Source organism: Equus przewalskii, chromosome 6, assembly GCF_037783145.1.
Source record: "Equus przewalskii isolate Varuska chromosome 6, EquPr2, whole genome shotgun sequence".
NCBI classification, from domain to species: Eukaryota; Metazoa; Chordata; class Mammalia; order Perissodactyla; family Equidae; genus Equus; species Equus przewalskii.
The window spans coordinates 17736303-17756198 of record NC_091836.1 but is presented as its reverse complement, the minus strand read 5'-3'; the positions used below and the strand labels follow the sequence as shown (position 1 = coordinate 17756198).

At 35.2% G+C, this 19896-nt stretch overlaps 1 protein-coding gene across 1 annotated transcript in view; it reads left to right on the top strand.

Annotated features, from left to right (window-relative positions):
* NPAT (nuclear protein, coactivator of histone transcription) overlaps positions 1 to 13601 on the top strand; it is a 51939-nt gene extending 38338 nt beyond the window's left edge. The window contains exons 12-18 of the mRNA XM_008535503.2: positions 838 to 966; positions 3423 to 5096; positions 6545 to 6660; positions 6736 to 6844; positions 9464 to 9524; positions 9622 to 10777; positions 11967 to 13601. Of these exons, the coding sequence (XP_008533725.2) occupies positions 838 to 966; positions 3423 to 5096; positions 6545 to 6660; positions 6736 to 6844; positions 9464 to 9524; positions 9622 to 10777; positions 11967 to 12044 (3323 nt within the window). The 3' untranslated portion in view covers positions 12045 to 13601. The remainder of the gene's footprint in view (positions 1 to 837; positions 967 to 3422; positions 5097 to 6544; positions 6661 to 6735; positions 6845 to 9463; positions 9525 to 9621; positions 10778 to 11966) is intronic.
* The last annotated feature ends 6295 nt before the right edge of the window (positions 13602 to 19896 follow it).

Sequence of the window (19896 nt, the reverse complement as noted above, 5' to 3'; positions counted from 1 at the left end):
TGCCACAACTAGAGGGACCCACAGTGAAGAGTATACAGCTATGTGCTGGGGTGCTTTGGGGAGAAAAAGGAAAAAATAAAATCTTTAAAGTAAAAAAAAGCAAACATTATATGGATATGAAAGGGTTTTTTATTGTTTTTGTCTGTCTGTTTTTTTTTTTCCTTAAAGAAATTTTAGCTGTAAAAATGGAGAACAATTTTGTGTTTTGTTTCTGTGGGCATTTTGGCCAGTCACTACAGTTGTACACACATACTAAACACAACTGGATAATACAAAAGGAATACAAAAAATTGGCTATTGCCCTCAATCTTATGGCCTACTGCAGTAGTTCTCACAGTATAGTCTCCAAACCAGCAGTACCAACATTATCTGAGAACATGTTAAAAATGCAAATTCTTGGACCCTCCAAGTGATTCTGATATAGGCTAAAGTTTAAGAACTACCAGTCTGATGAAAAAACCATGTTTGTCAATGATATGTAAGGGAACATGTTAAAAACATCCGAAAGACCATAATTAAAACCAAAGTTTAGGAGACTGGCCCCGTGGCAGAGTGGTTAAGTTCGCACACTCTGCTGTGGCGGCCCAGGGTTTCGCCCGTTCGGACCCTGGTAATGGACATGGCGCCGCTCATTAGGCCATGCTGAGGCGGCATCCCACATGCCACAACTAGAAGGACCCACAACTAAATATATAACTATGTACTAGGGGGATTTGGGGAGGAAAAAAAAGAACACCAAAGTTTAACATTTGCTTGACAACTGTCAAGCTGTATTAATTGATGCTTATTTTTATTTTGGTCATTTAACTAATTGTTTCCCTATTCCCTTTTTAACAGGTAAAACAAAGAATAATAAAAATATGTCACAAGGCATTTCCAGTCAGCATATGGATACCAATCCCAATGTAGTCTTAGCAGATGAAACTAATCTAGCAGTTAAAGGTTCTTTTGAAACAGAAGAATCTGGTAAGAATTTGATTTTGTTGATATCATTAATCCAAATCCTAGTATCAGTCTCAAAGTTTCTAAGGCAGAAAATATTGTTTAATTTGGAAGCGGTTCAAATTATCACGTAGGTCATTTTTGTATTTCCAGTTTTCTCTCTTCATTAAAAAAAAAAATTACTCCCAAGCCTTTACTGCTTTAAAAGGTGAGTTTTTAATACTCGTTCTTCCTTGATGCAGTAGATTCTTAAAATGCACAATTTGGTATTAATAGTGTTGACCCATTTGACAAAAGTCTGTAATATTTAACATGATTTTTCTGAGGCACAAATTTGAATCCCTAATATGTAAGGTTGGTATGTGGTATTGATCATTCAGCTTAGCAGTCGAGTTTGGCTGACTACTCAGCATCCACAGCTCACTTATTTAGAGGAAATTAAATAAGTGATAATTAAATAATTAAATAGTGATAGTCTGGAATTATGGATTTCATGAGGTTTGAGGTCATGTTCCTATGTGTCTACTAAGCCAGTTCTTTACATTTCTGCCTCTCATAGAGTACCAGTATGGCACGTAATTGGTCCACAGTAATTACGTATTGAATGAGGGAAGGCAGTGAATAGGTCCATCTTAGATCTTATAAGTATTTGCCACATTTTTTTAAATTATGTTTTTGTGAAATATGACACACGTACAAAGTGCACAGTAAAAATGTGTATAGCTCATTGAATTACAGTCAAGCAAAAACCCACATAACCAACTATCTCTCAAGTCAAAAGATAGAACACCGCCAGCAACACAGAAACCTCTGTTCATATCCCTTCCAAGTCACTGTTCCCTCCATCCCTCTTCCTCAGAGATAACCAGTATTCTGGCTTCTCTCCCATTATCCTGGTGTCTCACACTTCTTGCTGAACTTTATGCCTCTTTAATACAACCTCTGTCCATTTCTGTCTACAGCAAACTATGCCCAAATAATCTTTTGTGCTTATCTGTTTTTAAATGCCATTACCCCCACAAGGCCCCCCCAAAAACCTGATGGCTTCCAAGTTTCACATCATGTCTTCCTAAGAATAGTTTTGGAATATCTCAGACTATGTTCCTACTTTGAGTTCTCTGCCTACACCAAAGCTCAACCCTCCATTTCTTAGGCTGAATTATAGTGGGATGTGTCTTACTATATATTATGTGTGGAAGATTGCACTTCAGTTAAGCTTCATCCTGCACAAAATGAAACTTGAAATCCTATTTTCTCAAAGTCTTTCAGTTTCATTGAAACTGACTACACCCTGAATTTGTGTGGCCTGGATGAAATTTCCACTATCTCCCCACAGTAAGATTTGAATGTGCTCTATACCCAATAATATTTTACCAGTGTCACGTTAACAGAATTATGTGTTGGTCGATACACATTTTTCTAAGTTTTTCCTATATTTTTCATGTTGTTAATTGTTAATGTTTTCTGTCCTAAACTGTGAATGCTACATGACATATAGTCTACCAGTGCTGTGTCATTTTCTGAAACTCCCTTTTCTTCTTATACCAGCTCCTAGACATTTTTTAAGATCTCCTCATATAATACCTCTTTTATGACACTTTCTCACATCCCCTAGGCAGAAAGAAATGCCTTTTGTTCCTATACTATTACAATTTTTATCATGTTTTATTATGACTTTCTGTTCTATGTCTGCTTCCCTTACTAGACTGATCTCTCCAATGGCAGAGACTGGGTCATTCATCTTTATTTTGTTGTTGTTGTTGTTCTTGCTGAGGAAGGTTATCCCTAACCTTCCTCATCCCACGGAACTAACATCTGTGCCAGTCGTCCTCCACTTTATGTGGGTTGCTGCCACAGCATGGCTGAGTAGTGTAGGTCAGTGCCCAGGATCCAAACCCACAAACCCAGGCGACTGCAGCGGAGCATACCAAACTTAACCACTTATGCCATGGCGCTGGCCCAAATCTTTGTATGCCGGTACCAATCATATGGTTGACCTTCTGTAAATGTGTGTTGAATGTTAAACAGGGCACAGTAACATCAAATGTTAATCATGCAAAATGTACTTGGCCCTCTTTCGCCTTTAAGAATATATCAGTTGAAGTAAAGTGAATAGAAACAGTAAAAGTTAAGAAAAGTCAACTGTTCTGAAAAAAAGAAACAGAATGTTTGGTGCCAGTTTTTTATATACTGGTAAATATTAGGTGTTCTTAAACCTATATATTTTTTCCTTCCTTCCGTCATCTGTTTTCCAAGAAGCCTGAAAAACAATTTGGCACTTGTTTAAAAAGGCATCAGTAATAAAAGTGCCCATAAAGTTTTTGATGCTTAGAAAATGGGAAATATAGTTTATCAGACTTCCACTTACTGATATGTCAAAGATTAGTTACTTGCTTGGGAAAATAGGTTTTACAGAAAGATGACTATTTCAGAAGCTGTACATACTCACCATATCTTCCTACCATCCTTATATTTTGCAGGTGATCAATCTGGCCAACCCTCATTTTGCACATCCTATCAAAGTGAAGACACATCAAATCCTTTGAAGAATGGTAGCAACCCTGATGAGCTCAGACAGGAAGCCCAGGAACCTTTTTCCCATATAGGCTCTAGCATGCAGAAAAAGGCCTTTAAAACAGTTGGTGTACCTCCTGAACAGAAGTGTAACCTCGATATTACCTTTGAGTCTGTGCCTAACTTGAATGACTTTAACCAAAGAGTAAATTCTGATGCTGAATGTAATCAGCATTGTGCTGAATTATACACCAATCAGATGTCCACTGAAACTCAAATGGCTATGGAAGTTGAAAAGAATTCTTTGCCTCCCGGTGTGCCGAGTGAATCTCAGTTACAGCCTGATCAGTCTGATATACCAATAACGTCATTTGTTTCCCTTGGTGGTGAAACTAACAATGAAAACTTAATTCTCTCTGGTAAAAATTCTCAACTTTTATCCCCAAATATTCCATTAACTGGAAATCCATCTAAAAAAAGTCAATTTTGTGAAAGTTCTAATAATATAGGAAGACTTAAAACTAGTTTCCATGATTCCAAGTCACCAGATTCTAGAGAAATTCACCAGAGTAAAATTGAAATTAATAATGTATTAGCAGTTGCATCACAACAACTTTCAGATTGCCAAGATAATTCTTCCCTTCAAAGTAAAATATTACCTGTATCTGTTGAAAGTTCAGGTTTAAATGTATCTGAACAAGTAGAAATTCGTCTTGGAGGTTCAGTATCTTCAATGAAACAACCATCTAATGATTCATCATCTGTTGAGTTAAATCATGTGGAACATGAAACTCAGCCCTCCAAGTCTGAGAAAATTGCTTTGGATTCACAAGAGCCTTCATCTTCTATAAAAGAACATGGAGATAGTATTTTTCTCTCTTTAGGTGAAAATGATAACTGTGGGGAAGTAGCATTGATGCCTCCAGAAGGTAATCCTATAGAAGGGAGGCATTCTCTTCCCTCGGAATCCCTGTGTTCAATGGGAGATTCTCACGCTGAGTCCCAAAATACTAGTGATAAACCTGCTAGTGACAACTCAGCAGAGATAGATGCATCAAATATCGTCTCTCTGAAAATTATCATCAGTGATGATCCATTTGTTTCCTCAGATACTGAACTTAACAGTGCTGTTTCTAGTATCAGTGGAGAAAACTTGCCAACTATAATTTTGTCTTCTCCTGCTAAATCACCTGCCAAAAATGCAGAGTTAGTTAAATGCCTGTCTTCAGAAGAAACTGCAGGTACTATCACATCTGCTGAAGGAATAGGAGATTCAGCATCAATGGAACAGAGCCTTTTAGCACTCAAACCTGAAGACTCGGCAGTAAACAATACTCAGAATGAAGACAGCATTGCTTTTTCAGCCAGTGTTACACCATGTGTTTCCAAGGATGGAGGATACATACAGCTGATGCCAACTACAAGCACAACTTTTGGCAATTCAAATAACATTCTGATAGCTACCTGCATGACTGATCCAGCAGCCTTAGGAACAACTGTAAGTCAGTCTAATGTTGTGGTGTTGCCTGGAAATTCTGCACCTATGACTGCTCAACCTCCACCACCTCAGTTACAGACACCACCAAGGTCAAACAGTGTATTTGCTGTCAACCAGGCTGTGTCACCCAACTTTTCACAAGGTAACTTCACGAACAGTTGAAGTTAATTTCTCTGGAATGGGATCTAATTTCTCTTAAGTGTGCAGCTGTTGGCTAGGAGGTAATAAACCATGGATAGATAGTATGAGAAAAGATTCTGAAATTTGTGATGATGCCTCCTCTTTACTCTAGCTAATTAATTCAGTCAAACCTTTTTTTAAACCTTTTTGTATGCTCTGGAATTCAGTGGTTTAATTTTTTACTTTTTTCTTTCCACAGTTACTTCCCAGTCCATGTGCTAAGATACAAAAAAGAGAGAAAAGAAAGACTAATTCATCAAAAAGTTGTATACCTACTAAAACCCAATGTTGTGGGAAATTTTTTTAAAAATAGCTATTATAGTCTTAGTTTTCAAGGAATTTTTTTATCTATTTGGAGAGACTTTTAAGACACAACTTGAAACCCTTTGTAATTTCTGTCTTCCACCTTCCAGAATTGATCTGTGTCTTTAGAATTCTTTGGTTATAGGGCCACTTGTGGCATTTATTGCATGCCATTTTGTATGTAGTTAGTGATTGACATGCCTGTCATATTAGTCATTCTTGATTGTATCTTCCTTGAAGATAGAACTTATGGCACATTTATCCACATTTTCTTATATATTGGTTCCCAAGCTCCTTTACTCTCTTGTTTTACATTATAGGCATGCAATAAAATCTGATTAAATATCATCAATTAAATATTAATTATTAAGCCTGATGGATCTGTTCCAAGTGCTATTTAAGATAAAGAAAGAGTCAGAATTGGTAGAGAATGTGGGACTTGAGCTGAAACTTAGAGAAATAAGGTAGTATTTGGAATAGAAGGAAGGAAGTCTAAGCAGCACAAGTTTAGGGAGGTATTTGAGTGACCAAAGTAGGTGTTCGTGGAAGTGAGGTGATCAACTTGACAGGCGCAGTTAGTGAGTGTATTAGGAAAAGATTCATTTCCAGGGCAAGGCTAAATTATGATACCCAGAGACTATATTGTTGACTTCCAAGGACCATAAGAGCATTATAATTTTCCCTCGTAGTTTTGACTAACTGCTCACTTTTCTGGACCCTTTTTGACCAATACCATTAAGCTAACAGGTTGGGGTTGTGAGCAAACCTTGGGCTGTTAACATTCATTTGGGACCCGTAAGATTCAGACTCGAAACTTTCACCGCCAGTTTTCTGATCAGTTTCACTATTCTTTCTAGAAGAATCAAGATATAACTACAGTATGGTCTCCTGGCTATAGAGTCTTACGCTCATTCATGACATTTACCTTGAGTAAATGTGATAAGACTACTAACCTTGCTGTTATTTCTAAATTAATTTTTTTAAAGGAGAGTTACTTAAAAGGAAAAGGGATTATACTTTTATAGAATTTATTTCAAATTAATAATTACTTTGGTGTCTTGTGTTTATGAGTGAAAATCTTATTTTATTGTGAATTGGTTTTTTTAGGATCTGCCATCATAATAGCTTCTCCAGTCCAACCTGTACTGCAAGGAATGGTGGGAATGATCCCTGTATCTGTGGTTGGACAGAACGGAAATACCTTTTCTGCTCCTCCTCGGCAGGTAAGATTTGTGAACTCAAAATGGCGCGGTGACACTTTTCAAACATAGTGTAATTAATAGCTTCTTCTCTTCTAGGTCCTTCATATGCCTTTGGCAGCACCTGTATGCAATAGAAGTATCCCTCAATTCCCCATCCCTCCAAAATCTCAGAAGACTCAGGGCCTAAGAAACAAGCCTGGTACAGGTACATTTTAAAGTTTGCAAATGTCACCTTTATGTCTGTGTATTCATTTGTTTGCAGCAACACCAGTATTTTCTTTTTGAATACCTATACCATTCCTAACAGGTGATTGTCTAACCTTTGCTGAAAGTTTTTTGCAGTATTTAAAACAAAAAGACAAATGGAACAAAATAGAGTTTAGGAAGTGACCATGTATTTATAGGAACTTGTATGTGGTAGCGGTAGCATCAGAAGTCAGAGGGGATAGGATGGATTATTTAATAAGTGGAATTTATTGGCTATTATATATATTATATAGGAGAAAGTTAGATCCCTTCCTCATACCGTATACAAAGGTGAACTACAGGAGGATTAGAGACCTAAAGGTGAAAAGCAAAACAATTAAACAATAAAAGAAAATGTAAGATAATATCTTAGTGACAGTGGGATAAAAGAATTACTTTTAAAAAATGAAAAATGCATAATTTATAAATGGAAAAATTTAATAGTGCTGACTACTCAAAATTAAAGATTTCTGTTCAACAAAAAACATGTACAAAGTAACACCAGATTTTCATTCAGGGCCTTAATGAATGTTACACCTAGTTCTCAGACTTCTCTACCTCTAACTTTTCCATCTTCCTGAGTAACAGAATGCCCATGTTGTTAACCTACCTAACACCCTAACCCTTAGAATTCTTTGACCCCTTCCACTTCTAAGTCTTTAATCTTCACTTTCAGCCAACTTCTCTATAGCTTCAACTTTAATTGTTCACCTCTTCTTATTAGACCTATAAAATTTTTAAAGGCCAATAACCTCTATCAAAATACTCTCATTTCCATATATCCATTGAATCTCTCTTCAACCAATAAGAACTCCTATTAATTGAGTCCTCATCTTTTCATCTGAACTTTAAGTTTCTTTCTGGATTCACTTCCTTCCCTATCCAAGCTAGACCCCACAATCTACCACATCAGCCACTTGTCCAGGTACTCTTAAGCAACTTCATATCTGCATTCTTCTACCATACCCACTTGCTACCTTCCAGCCCTGGATCTGTCCAACCAACCATCTCTGCCTTTATACCTGGGCTTCTTAGCATCGCTTTAGAAGTGGTGCCATTTGATACTACTTAAAAATTTCTCACACTCACTACCATTTAGCAATCATTTTAAATGTCTACCTATCTTCTTTCTCTCCCATCCCCCCTTCAAACTATTCCAGACTTTCACAGCTCTTCTCAAATCTGTCTAGTCCCTATCCTTCTCACTCTAGGCCAATGATTTTTCTCTCCCAGCTTATTAATAGGACACTCCATTTTTTCATATCATTCCCATTTAGTATGTACCTGTTCTACTTCTAAAATCATTCTAACCTTTTTCTTTCTTTCTTAGAGGAATAATCATCTCATGCTTTCTAAGGCTAATGCAGTCTACCTGTGCTCTAGATTCTATCTTCTATAGGTCTTCAACTTTTCTTTATGGCTCCTTCCCTCTCTGTCTGTAAAGTTCCTTAGGTTTGTGTCACCTGCCAACCCTTTATCTCCAACCCCTCTTATCTCCCATTCCTTCTTCATGCACATTATTATTGTCTTTTCTCATGTTTCCACTAAATCTGTTTAAACTGACATCACCAGTGGCCTCCTAATATTGCCATATACATTGGATGTTTCCCATCCTTACCTTACTTTACTTCCTTCTAACTGTTGATACTATTGGTGGCTTCTAGAACCACCACTAAACTAATACGCACCTCTCTTTCTAACTTTATGTAACTCAGGACCTTCCAACTCTATATATGTAAGTCTCACCTCTTCTTCCTCAAAGACCTGCTCTGCCTTCTTTTTCCCCCTTGGTTAATGTCACCACTGATTCGTCCTTTACCCTTCATATCCGTGTAAATGCCCATTACTGTCTCTAAGATCTTCGTCATCTCTTACCTGGAATATTTATAGCCAACTAACTAGAATGCCTGTTTCCAGTTTTCTTTCTTCTCTAGTCTATCATCTACGCTACTGCCAGAGTCACTTCCTAAAACATAAATCTACCATGCTTCTTTCCTATTTAAAACTCTTAAGGATTCTCTATGAAACCTTTTGCATAATACACAAGGTCCTTCATGATCTCATCTTTGCTGTGATTTCTATCTTCATATCTTGCTGATCTCCCACATAAACTCAGAAGTTCATGGAAATTAAAGTATGGCTATTAAAACTCCAGAGCATGCATTATGAGTGACATAGGCTTGCAATTATGACAGTTAAATGGGCAAAATTTTAAAACAGGCATATTATATTGCTTTCTTTAAGTAACTTTCTGGATCGAAGTAGTACTTTTAAGTGCCATACTGATCATTGTAATTTGTAGATCCAAAGACTGGATTCATAATATTTGACTAAAGTTGAAGCAAGTCATTTGTTTCATATCTGTATTTCCTCTGTAAAATGAATGAGTGACTGTCTTGTGTATATTACAAAGCTGCTTTTTAAACTCAGTATGTGAAAGTATTTTGTTTGTATATTAGCTATAATTTAAAAATTTTTCTCATGATGTGTGACACTGTGGTCTGTTCCATTTTCTTTCAGAGGAATATACTCTTTCTAGGATGTTTTCCTTTTCTAATTAATTCATTTATAATTCTAGGAAAGCAGGTAAATAATTTGGTGGATTCATCAAGTCATTTAGTTGGATGTCATGCACAAAGGTGAGCATAAAAGTAGTTTCTATCATAGATTATTTGAATGCTCGGATTAAAACCAAAGTTTCTTTATATTGCTAAAAAAAATTTTTTTTTTTTGTAGAACTGAAGTTTCTGACAAGAATATGGCCACAGATCTTGGAAAAAAATTGGAGGAAATCACAGTTCCCTTCTCAGTAGAGAGTCTAGTTCCAATTAGCAAACCGTTTGAAAGCCACAGGCGTGTGCTCTGTTTTGATAGCACTGCTTCTCCTGTGGCAAATACACAGGGGACAAACCATAAGATGGTGTCTCAAAACAAGGAAAAGAATGATATTTCATTTCTTAATCTTGACTCCCCCATTGTGTCCTCCACCTTAAAACCCCCTTCTAATAATGCTCTCAAAAGAGAAAGAGAGAAACCTGTGCCTAAGATTTTAGCTAAATCAGAAACTGCCATTGGCCGACATACCACCATAAAAGAAACTCAGTCAGAAAAGAAAATTTCACCAACAGAAATTGTACTTGAATCTTTCCATAAAGCAACAGCTAATAAGGAAAATGAATTATGCAGCGATGTGGAAAGGCAGAAAAGTCTAGAAACTTCAAAACTAACTAATGGGCAGCAAAATGGCAGTTTACGGAATGAGAAAACTGTAACTTCGCTCCAAGAACTAACCAAAAAACAAGGCACATCCTCAAACAGTAAAAATGTCATTTCAGTAGGTACAGCTGTGAAGGATCTAAAACAAGAACAAACCAGATCTACCAGTTCTTTGGTTAACCCACTAACCAAACATTCCACAGAAATGTTACAGGATGGTCAGTTGCACAGCCCAGTAAATAGGCTCACTGAAAGTACTGATTTACCTGTACCCCGGATATCTGGCTCAGGGGCAGCAGAAAAACACAAAGAGGAGCCTACAGATGGTATCAAAGTCCCCTCTAGTAGACGTTTTGGTGAAGACGGTAGCACACCCAAAGTAATGGTCCCTCCTGTCACTCCAGACTTGCCTGCCTGCAGCCCTGCCAGTGAAACAGGAAGTGAAAACAGTGTAAACATGGCTGCCCATACATTAATGATTCTCTCCAGAGCTGCCATCTCTAGGACTACTACAGCAACTCCTCTAAAAGACAATACACAGCAATTTAGAGCATCTTCAAGGAGCACCACAAAAAAACGGAAAATTGAGGAATTAGATGAGCGTGAGCGAAACTCCCGTACTTCTAATAAAAGTCTTGCAAATTCATCAATACCAATGAAAAAGAAGAAAATTAAGGCAAGTTTGAAAGTCTTAGTCTCAAAACCACACCTTTTCCCTTCCTTCAGTGCTCAGATTAGAGATCTCAGGATTTTTTTGCCAGAGCTACCTAACAACATTCTGGTCAAACAGGTTTGAGTTTTGATTGACAAAATACGTTCTGTAGCAGTATCTCTCTGCCAGTGAGGTACTCAGAAATTGTCTGGGTGAAACACAGCATTTTCAAAAGAATTACTAAGGCATTTATTTATAAACATCTTTCCTGAGAAAAGGTTTTTGTTTCTGTCATGGTAGGACCCAAGTTTGTTTGAGGGGGACGATGACATAAGGCACAGAAGACTGGGAAGCCACTATTGTGTGTGGAATTATCAAGTAAAAAACTACTTTAAAACCCCTGTATCTTTGGGTTTTTTCACATGTCCTGCCATTTCTTCCATAGGCTCTTACAGATGTTCCTCTGTTGGAGCAGTGTAAACATAAATTTACCTGTTCTTTCTTTAACCATGATTATCTGTAGAAAGGCAGTGCAGGGATAGCATTGATAAATGAAACCCATTTTTCCTGAATCTGTTTAGCCATTTAGTACGTGGATTGAGTAGAAAGAAAGGGTTTAAAAGGTCATAAAGGGAGTATGGCATCAGGGAAAGAATCTTGGCTTCGCTGCCATGCAAGCCTGGGTTTGAATCCTGCATCTCCTACTCAGTGGTTCAGCTGCATCGTTTGATGTGAGGTTACCACACATCTTACCTAATGGCCGTGAGGACTAAACGTAGTGTTTTTATAGTGCCTGGTCTAGATTAAGTGTTTGGAACTTGAAAAGTACCTGTTACTCTTAAAATCTTAGTAAAGCTATGTAAGGTTCATGGTTTTGGCAATAAAGACCACCGTATAGAAAGCGTATTCTATCTTTTCTCATTCAGCATTCATACACTCTGGATTTGTATCATGTCTTTTGCCCTAAACTAATGTTGAAATACCATTGAAGTATATTTTATTAACCTTGGATTTATAAAACTTGTCTCTGCTTCTCTCTATAACTAAAATTGTAATGAACTAAAAACTTGTGGCAAAAATTTTAGTAGTATATGGAAGAACCCGATATAAGGTTCTAAGTGACTTAAAGTTTTTTGGCCTTGTTTGAGTTCAATATGTTAACTTAGGTTTGTTTTTTCTTTCTTCTTTTTCTTTCTTTTTTTGTTTTTGACAGAAAAAGAAGCTCCCCAGTTCATTTCCAGCTGGAATGGATGTGGATAAATTTTTGTTATCATTGCATTATGATGAGTAAACATTCTGAACATATAAGAACAGCAGCTGTTTAAAACTCGTATCCCTTAAACTGTGAGTGTAGGGAATGAGATGTTGACAAAATCTGAAAGCATGACCTGCACTTTTACTGTACTGAAATTTCACTTTATATCTAAATCATGCTGTTTCTGAAGCAGCTTCCTAGTTTGTAAATAGATTTACCTGGTATATTTTTATTTTGGAAAAAAAAATTTGCAGAAATGTAAGTAAAGCCAATCTGCAAAACTGTATAGCTTTGACAATTGCATATTGTAAATATTGTGTAAATCTTGTTGAAATAGAGGTTAAATCAACCTAATGTTCTTACACTGTGTTTTTTGACTTCTTATGATCCTTGATGCTGAGGCTTATTCATCTGGAATAGTTTTTTGCTTTTGGGAAGAAAGTGATACTTTTCCTTGTAAACTGCCTCCAGTAACTATCCAACAAGATATTCAAAGACATAGCCACTAAGTGATAACCACCTGAAATGATAGTAAAGTGACAATTTGGATTTTTTCTAGAGTGAATACTTTACCATCCCTTCTTATAATTGCAGTAAAGATTATATTCCTGAAGTTTTACACTTTAACTGCCTCTGGTCATTCTGATCTCTTTGTTTTAGAGAGAATTTTATAAATCATCTGAGTGTTCTGATCTTTTGTTTATAACTTTCAACATCTTTTACAGAACTTTAAGTGTTTAGACTATTGAGCCATAAAAAGTTTGGTTATGTAGTAGAGATTTCTTGGTATGTATATACTTTTTCCCTAAATACTGGGGATTTAAAGAATTGCACTAATTCCTAGAACCTCTTCCACAGTAGTGACCAGTGCACATTTAATTTAAATCTTGTATTCTATGTTCAGGCTTGTGTGGAGGATTATCTTCTGGTGTCCTTTTAGAAAGCCATGTCCATCATAAGATGTAAAAAGAGAAATCATAGTTTTATATTTTAATTTAGTTTCTCCTAAAATGGGCTGTGTTAAATAACTATATCTATACTTAGATACAGTGCATTGTCTCTGTGCCCCTTAAAGTGTTATGAAGAGTTACTCTCAAAAAGTCCTTAAGGAGAATGAAAGAGGTGCCTTCTTTGTATTAGACTCACTTACATCAGTCAAGTTGAAGAATTGGTTTAAACCTTTAAATGAGAACAGAAATTATAATCAGTACCTGACCAATTGTGCCTAGATATTAAAGTATTTACTTGTACTCTTAAGTGCTTTCTGTTTGGTTAAATATCAGTATGTTAAGGTTTTTTCCTACAGGTGTATATATTGTTAAAGAGTCATCTTCCTCGACCTTTCTTTGTTTTTTTTTTACTGGGCCTTTAAAAAACTAAATCCATCCTACTCTTACACAACATTTCTCAGTGTAGAAATCACGTCTTAATTGTTGAACGTTACTGCAGAAATTTGTGTTGTAAGAAATTTTTATGATGTGGCAGTGCTCTATTCCTAAGGAACTAATTATCGTACAGTTAATGTTTATTTAACTCAAAAGTTGATACTGTATTACAGTTAGGTTTGAATAAATATTTTCATTAACTTCACAAGTTTGAATTCCTTCATATTGGCAATCATTCTCGTTTAGATGCTTTGATCAAATTCCTTTGCAAATCAATTCTTGCTTTTTCGGAAATTCACATAATGCTGAAAATTACAGATTGTCTTCTCATTCAATTAATATGTATTTATAAGTGCTAAGTACTAAGAATTTATGTACAAACAAAATAAGTTCACCCTCTCCAGGATTCTTAGTTCACTAGCCAGGAGCCCCTAGATATAGTCCCAGGACAACTCGTTATTAGAGCTTTCATTTGTATTTAGAAGCAAAACCATAATCCACATTTTACTTTAAAAGTCTAAATGTGCTGGACCTAATTGTAGTACTGTACCTGGTAACGTATTTTAACAGTCAGATGCCCAGTGACTGCATCTCAGAGTTAAAATATACCACAGACAACTCGGGGCTGCTTTCATAACCACATGTAAGGATCTGCTCTTTATCTTGTACATTACTTAGTGGTTAATGTAGTCAGTGTATGCCAAATCCGAGAAGTCTTATAATGAAAATATTTGATTATTTTAGCCATGGATATTGTTAGAACCCTTTACTGTGTTGAAAATGTACGTAACAAGAGCACCCATCAGCACTTAGCCAAAAGCTAGCTAGGTGTCGTGACCATTAGGGAGACCGAGATTTAAGCTTTGATAAGGAGTAATTTCAAAAGCGTGTTAATTTATACTCTGCATTCCTCATTTCCAAGCTACCGTCTTTCAGCCTCAGGCCCAATTTCTTGAAATTATATGTCAAGTTTTGACTTTATTATTATACTTCCTCTTCTAGTAGACTTTTTTTTAATGTAAATACTGGTTAACATTTTAGCATACTTTTCTAGTCTTTTTTCCTAAATTATTTTTTCTACATAGTTGAACTTTAAATATAACTTCCTAATGCTTTTTTCACTTTAAATAATATCAAGCGTTTTTCTGTTTTTAGCTATTATATAAAGCAGTGAAAATATTTGTGAATATATATTGGTCTGTGTTAACAATCATTTCCTTAGGAGACATTCTAGAGAGCGGAATTGCCAAATCAAAAGGTTAGTGTACATTTTTTCTTCTTCTTCTCCCCAAAGCCCCCCAGTACATAGTTGTATATTCTAGTTGTAGGTCCTTCTGGTTGTGCTGTGTGGGATGCCACCTCAGCATGGCTTGATGAACGGTGCCATGTCTGCGCCCAGGATCCAAACTGGCAATACCCTAGGCCGCCAAAGCAGAGTGTGAATTTAACCACTCAGCCACAGGGCCAGCCCCTAGTGTACATTTTTTTAAGGATCGCAATACATTTTGCCAATTCTTCCAGAAAATTACTTCAGTTTACATTCCTTCCAACAAATTGTCATTTCTTCCATAGTATATGCTTATCTTTTACTAGAGATATATTCAACTATGTCATCAGCGGCTTCCAGGCTTTTATTTCTTGATTTGTTAAAATTTGGAGTTAGCTCTTAATCCATATATAATTTGTTTTGGTACCTGGTGTAAAGTAAAGATCAAGGTACATTTTTTTCCCTAAATATTTAACCACATGCCTCAGTATAATTGGTTAAAGTTAAGGTTTCTCTCCCCCCATGCATTTACTTGTAATGTCTTATTCTATACTTATTCACAACCTTTTATTCACAATTCTAAAATCCAAAAAAGTTCTAACAGCTAATTTTTTCCCCTAAGTTTAGCATCAGAACTCATTTCATGGCAAAACTTGACCTGATTTGACATGAGGCTACAACATGAGTTTTTTATCTCATATTTTGCTGGAAAAGTAGTAATGTGCTTAATCAAGTGTGCTGTTTCAGATTCAACTGGAGTAGATATATATATTGTGTTACTTTTTAAAAATTCTGAATATTCTGAATTTTGAAACCCAGCTATAACCATAAAGCTGTTAAGATCAAAGGTTTTAGACCTGTGTTAAATTTGTACACATATATGTATGTTATATACTATAGTGTGTAGATTATTTTGTGCTGCTGATTAAATCATTATAGTTTTGTGTCCATTATAACTGTTCATAGTTTTTCAAGTATTCACCCCTTTTATGCTTCTTGATTAAGTTGAGAATCACTTGTATTATTTCAAGTTAAAATTCTATTGGAATATTCATTTGAAGTACATTAACGCTATAAGTTAACTGATACTGAAAGAAGCAAAAGGTAATGGTAATATGGTATGTATCAGTAGTTTTGTAGTTATCCCTATCCTCATAAATTTCTTGCTAAACTGGGTATTTTGTTGTTTATTGCTATTTTTAGGGAACTCTTCATTTCATTGTTTTAACTGGTTATTGCTTTTTTAGTTAATGTAAAATTTTTATGGAAGCATAACAGAAAAGCTGTAAAACTATTAAGTTTTTGCAGTTAAATGACTTTTCTAACAGTACACACATCTACTTCATCACCAAGATCAAGACTGGCACATTACCAGTAATCTAGAATCCCCTCATACTTCTAGTAACTGCTAGCCCCAAGGGTAATTATTATCCTGACTTCTAGCACCATAGTTGCAGCAGCTTTTTTTTTTTTTTTAACTTTGTATAAATGGATTTAGGCAGTATATAGTCTTTTGTAACTTCTTCTACTCAACGTTACAAGATCCACTCATGTTGTATATAATTCATTTGCCATCCTCAATGCTATGTGTGTTTTCATTGTGTTTATCCATATTGTATTATGCCATAATTAATCCATTTTATAGTTGATGAACAGTTAGATTATTTCCAATTTAGGGCTGTTATGAATAGAACTACTGTGAATATTCTTCTACATGTTTTTTGGTGAATGTATTACACTTTTCAGTTGGAGATATACTTAGGAGTGGGGTTGTTGGGTCATGGGGTTGCATATATCCAACCTTATTCAGATTTTTGATTTTTCCAGAGTGGTTGTACCAAATCATACTACTGTCAACAGTGTAAGGAGAGTCCCAGTTGTTCTACATCATTGTCAATGCTTAGTATTTTCATTTTAGCCATTTTGCTGGTGTATATTGGTATCACGTGGTTTTAATTTGGCTTTTCCTGATAAAATTTAACACCACTTCAAATGCTTAGTGCCATTTGGATTATCTCCTTTTGTGGTGTATCTGTTCGTGTCTTTTGCCCATTTTTGTATTGGATTGTCTGCCTTTTTCATACTGATATGTAGGTGTTCTTTCTGTATTCTAGATACAGGTCCTTTTTCAGAGGGACATCAGATGTCTAAATATTTTACCATGTTTTTCTTCTAAAAGTTTTATTGTTCAACCTTTTGTATTTTGATGGATCATCCATCTGGGATTGATTTTCCATATGGATATTCAGTTAACCCAGCACCATTTATTGAGAAAGAATGTCCTTTCCGAAATACATTGCACTGTTACCATTGTAACATGTACAGTGAGGATTTGCTTCTAGACTCCATCTATTCCCATTAGTCTGTTTTTTAAAGATGTGCCAGTAACACACCATCTTAATTACTATAGGAAATATATTTATTTTGTGTTTTATTTTATATTTGAGCCCCTTACTGAGTGAACTCTATTAAAGCTGATGGCTTTCCTGTTGCTTATTTTTTAAGCACTAAGGATATATCATCTCTAAATAATTATTTTCCCAATTTTATTTCTTCTTAATACACTGGTTAGCACTTCCAGTACAACTAATAATGATCAAAGTAGGCTTCCTTGTCTTATTTCTCATTTTAATGGGAATGTTAAGTATAATGTTGGCTTTTGTTTGTAGTGTTTTAAGAATTTACATCTGTATCTGCTGAGCTTAATTAAATGTTGGTCTGACATCAACTAAAATATTTTTATTAAATCCATGAATTTGTTTTTATATTAATAATCCTAATATTGTATACTTTGCAATCTTAGTGATTCTTTAAATATAACTAAATTTGATTTGTGAACATTTTATTTAGATGTTTACTTCTAATGAGATTGGTTTCAAGTTTATGCCAATTTTTTAAATGAATTTGAAACTTTCCGTCTCCTAGTTTATCTGAATATTGGAATAATAAGTGGTACCTGTTTTAAGATTTATATGACGTTTAGCTAAGACAATATATGTAAAGCATTAAGTCAATGTCTGGAACATAATAAGCACTTTTAACAGCAAGCTGCTATTCTAGCTCCTGTTTTTTATTTTTATTTTCTGCACAGTTTATTTAGAATGAGAAATAACTGTTCCTTGAAACTAAATCACCAAGGAATCATTTAGGCCTGGAGGCTTTTGCAGAAGCAATTCAGTTTTTTTCACCCAAATTTCTTCTAGGCTGGTTTGTCTTGTCAGGCTTTTGAGCTTTTTTCTGAATTAAATATCATATTTTGCCTCTGTAATTTTTGCTTGTGTTCTCTTTAAATTAGCTGTGACTAATTTTTTTCTAACAAAATCACCTCTTATATTTAACAATTCTTTTCTGATTCACTAATTTCTGATTCTTTATGTTTCCTATTTTTCTCACAGTTCTTTTTTCATGCTTAACTACTTAAATTGAACAGTTATCTGATTGTTCCTTTTAAAATCATGAAAACATTTAATTAAGGCTATGAATTTAGTGCTGCTTTCATCTTTAGACATTAAAATTTGGAAGATCGGGTAAGTATTTTCATTTTCTTGTTTAGTTATTTTTATATCTTAATTACTTAGAATAAGATAGCATGCTTTTTTCACTTAAGAATTTGTTTTTATTGTGATCAAAGGATAAGCTAAAATTTCTATAATTGTTGCATAGGTGCTTAACAAGTATTCTGTTAATAAAAGTACAAAGTTTGATATTTATTCCATCTTACACTATCAAATCCTAACTTCGCTTTTTAGCACTTTTGTCATAAACATTTAATTTCCCATTAATTATCTTGGCCATAGTTTTGCTTCAGTTGTTTTTGGTATTATTACTCAGTATATAGTCTGTAACTGTCATAACTTTATTTTTTTTCAGCTTTATTGAGGTATGATTGACAAATAAAAGTGTAAGATATTTAAAGTGTACATTGTGATGATTTGATCTGTGTATCCATTGTGAAAGGATTCTTTCTGCCTAGTTAATTAACACAATCCATCATCTTTATAGATATTTATCTTTTTTGTGTGTGTGTGACAAGATTTGAATTCTGCTCTTAGCAAATTTCAATTATGTAATACATATTATCAACTATAGTCACCATGTTATACATTAGACCCTCAGACTTTATTCATCTTATAGCTGAAATTTTGTACCCTTTTACCAACCTGTCCCTATTTCCTCCATGCCCCCGTCCTTAGCAACCACATTACCACTCTGTTTCTGAGTTTGACTTTTTTTTAGATTCCATATATAAGTGATACCATCTAGTATTTGTCTTTGTCTGGTTGTTTCACTTAACATAATTCCCTCAAAATCTATCCATGTTGTCACAAATGACGGGATTTCCTTCTTTGTCATGGCTTAGTAATGTTCCATTGTACGTATTTACCACATCTCCTTTATCCATTTGTTCATTGACCACCACTTAGATGTTTCCGTATCTTGGCTGTTGTGAATAGTGCTGCAATGAACGTAGCAGTGTAGATACCTTTTTAGTATCTTGTTTTCATTTCCTTTGGATATGTATCTAAAAGTGGTATTCCTGGATTATTTTTGTTTCTATTTTTAATTTTTTGAGGAATCTCCATACTGTTTTCCACAGTTGCTGCACCAGTTTACATTTCCACCAACAGTGCACAAGGATTCTCTTTTTTCCACATCCTTGACAACACTTATCTTTTGTTTTTTTGATGACAGCCATTCTAACCAGTGGTGAGATGATATCTCATTGTGGTTTTGATTTGCAGTTTGCATTTCCCTGATGACTACTCCTGTTGAGCACCTTTTCATGTACCTGCTGGTCATTTGTATGTCTTCCATGGAAAAAATGTCTATTGAGGTCCTCTGCCCATTTTTAAATTGGATTGTTTGTGGCTTTTTGCTGTTGAGTTGGGTGAGTTCTCTATATATTTTGGATATTAACCCCTTATCCAGATACATGGTTTGCAAATATTTTCTCCCATTCCGTAGGTTGCCTTTTCATTTTCTTGATGTTTTCCCTTGGCTACACAGAAGCTGTTTAGTTTGATGTATTGCCACTTGTTTATTTTTGCTTTTGTTGCTTTTGCTTTTGGTGTCAAATCCAAACATTCATTGCCAAGGTCCATGTCAAAGAAGTTACACCCTGTGTATTCTTCTAGGAGTTTTATGGCTTCAGGTCTTAAATTTCAGTCTTTAATTCATTTTGCGTTGACTTTCTGTATGGTATAAGATAGGGGTCCAGCTTCTTTCTTTTGCGTAT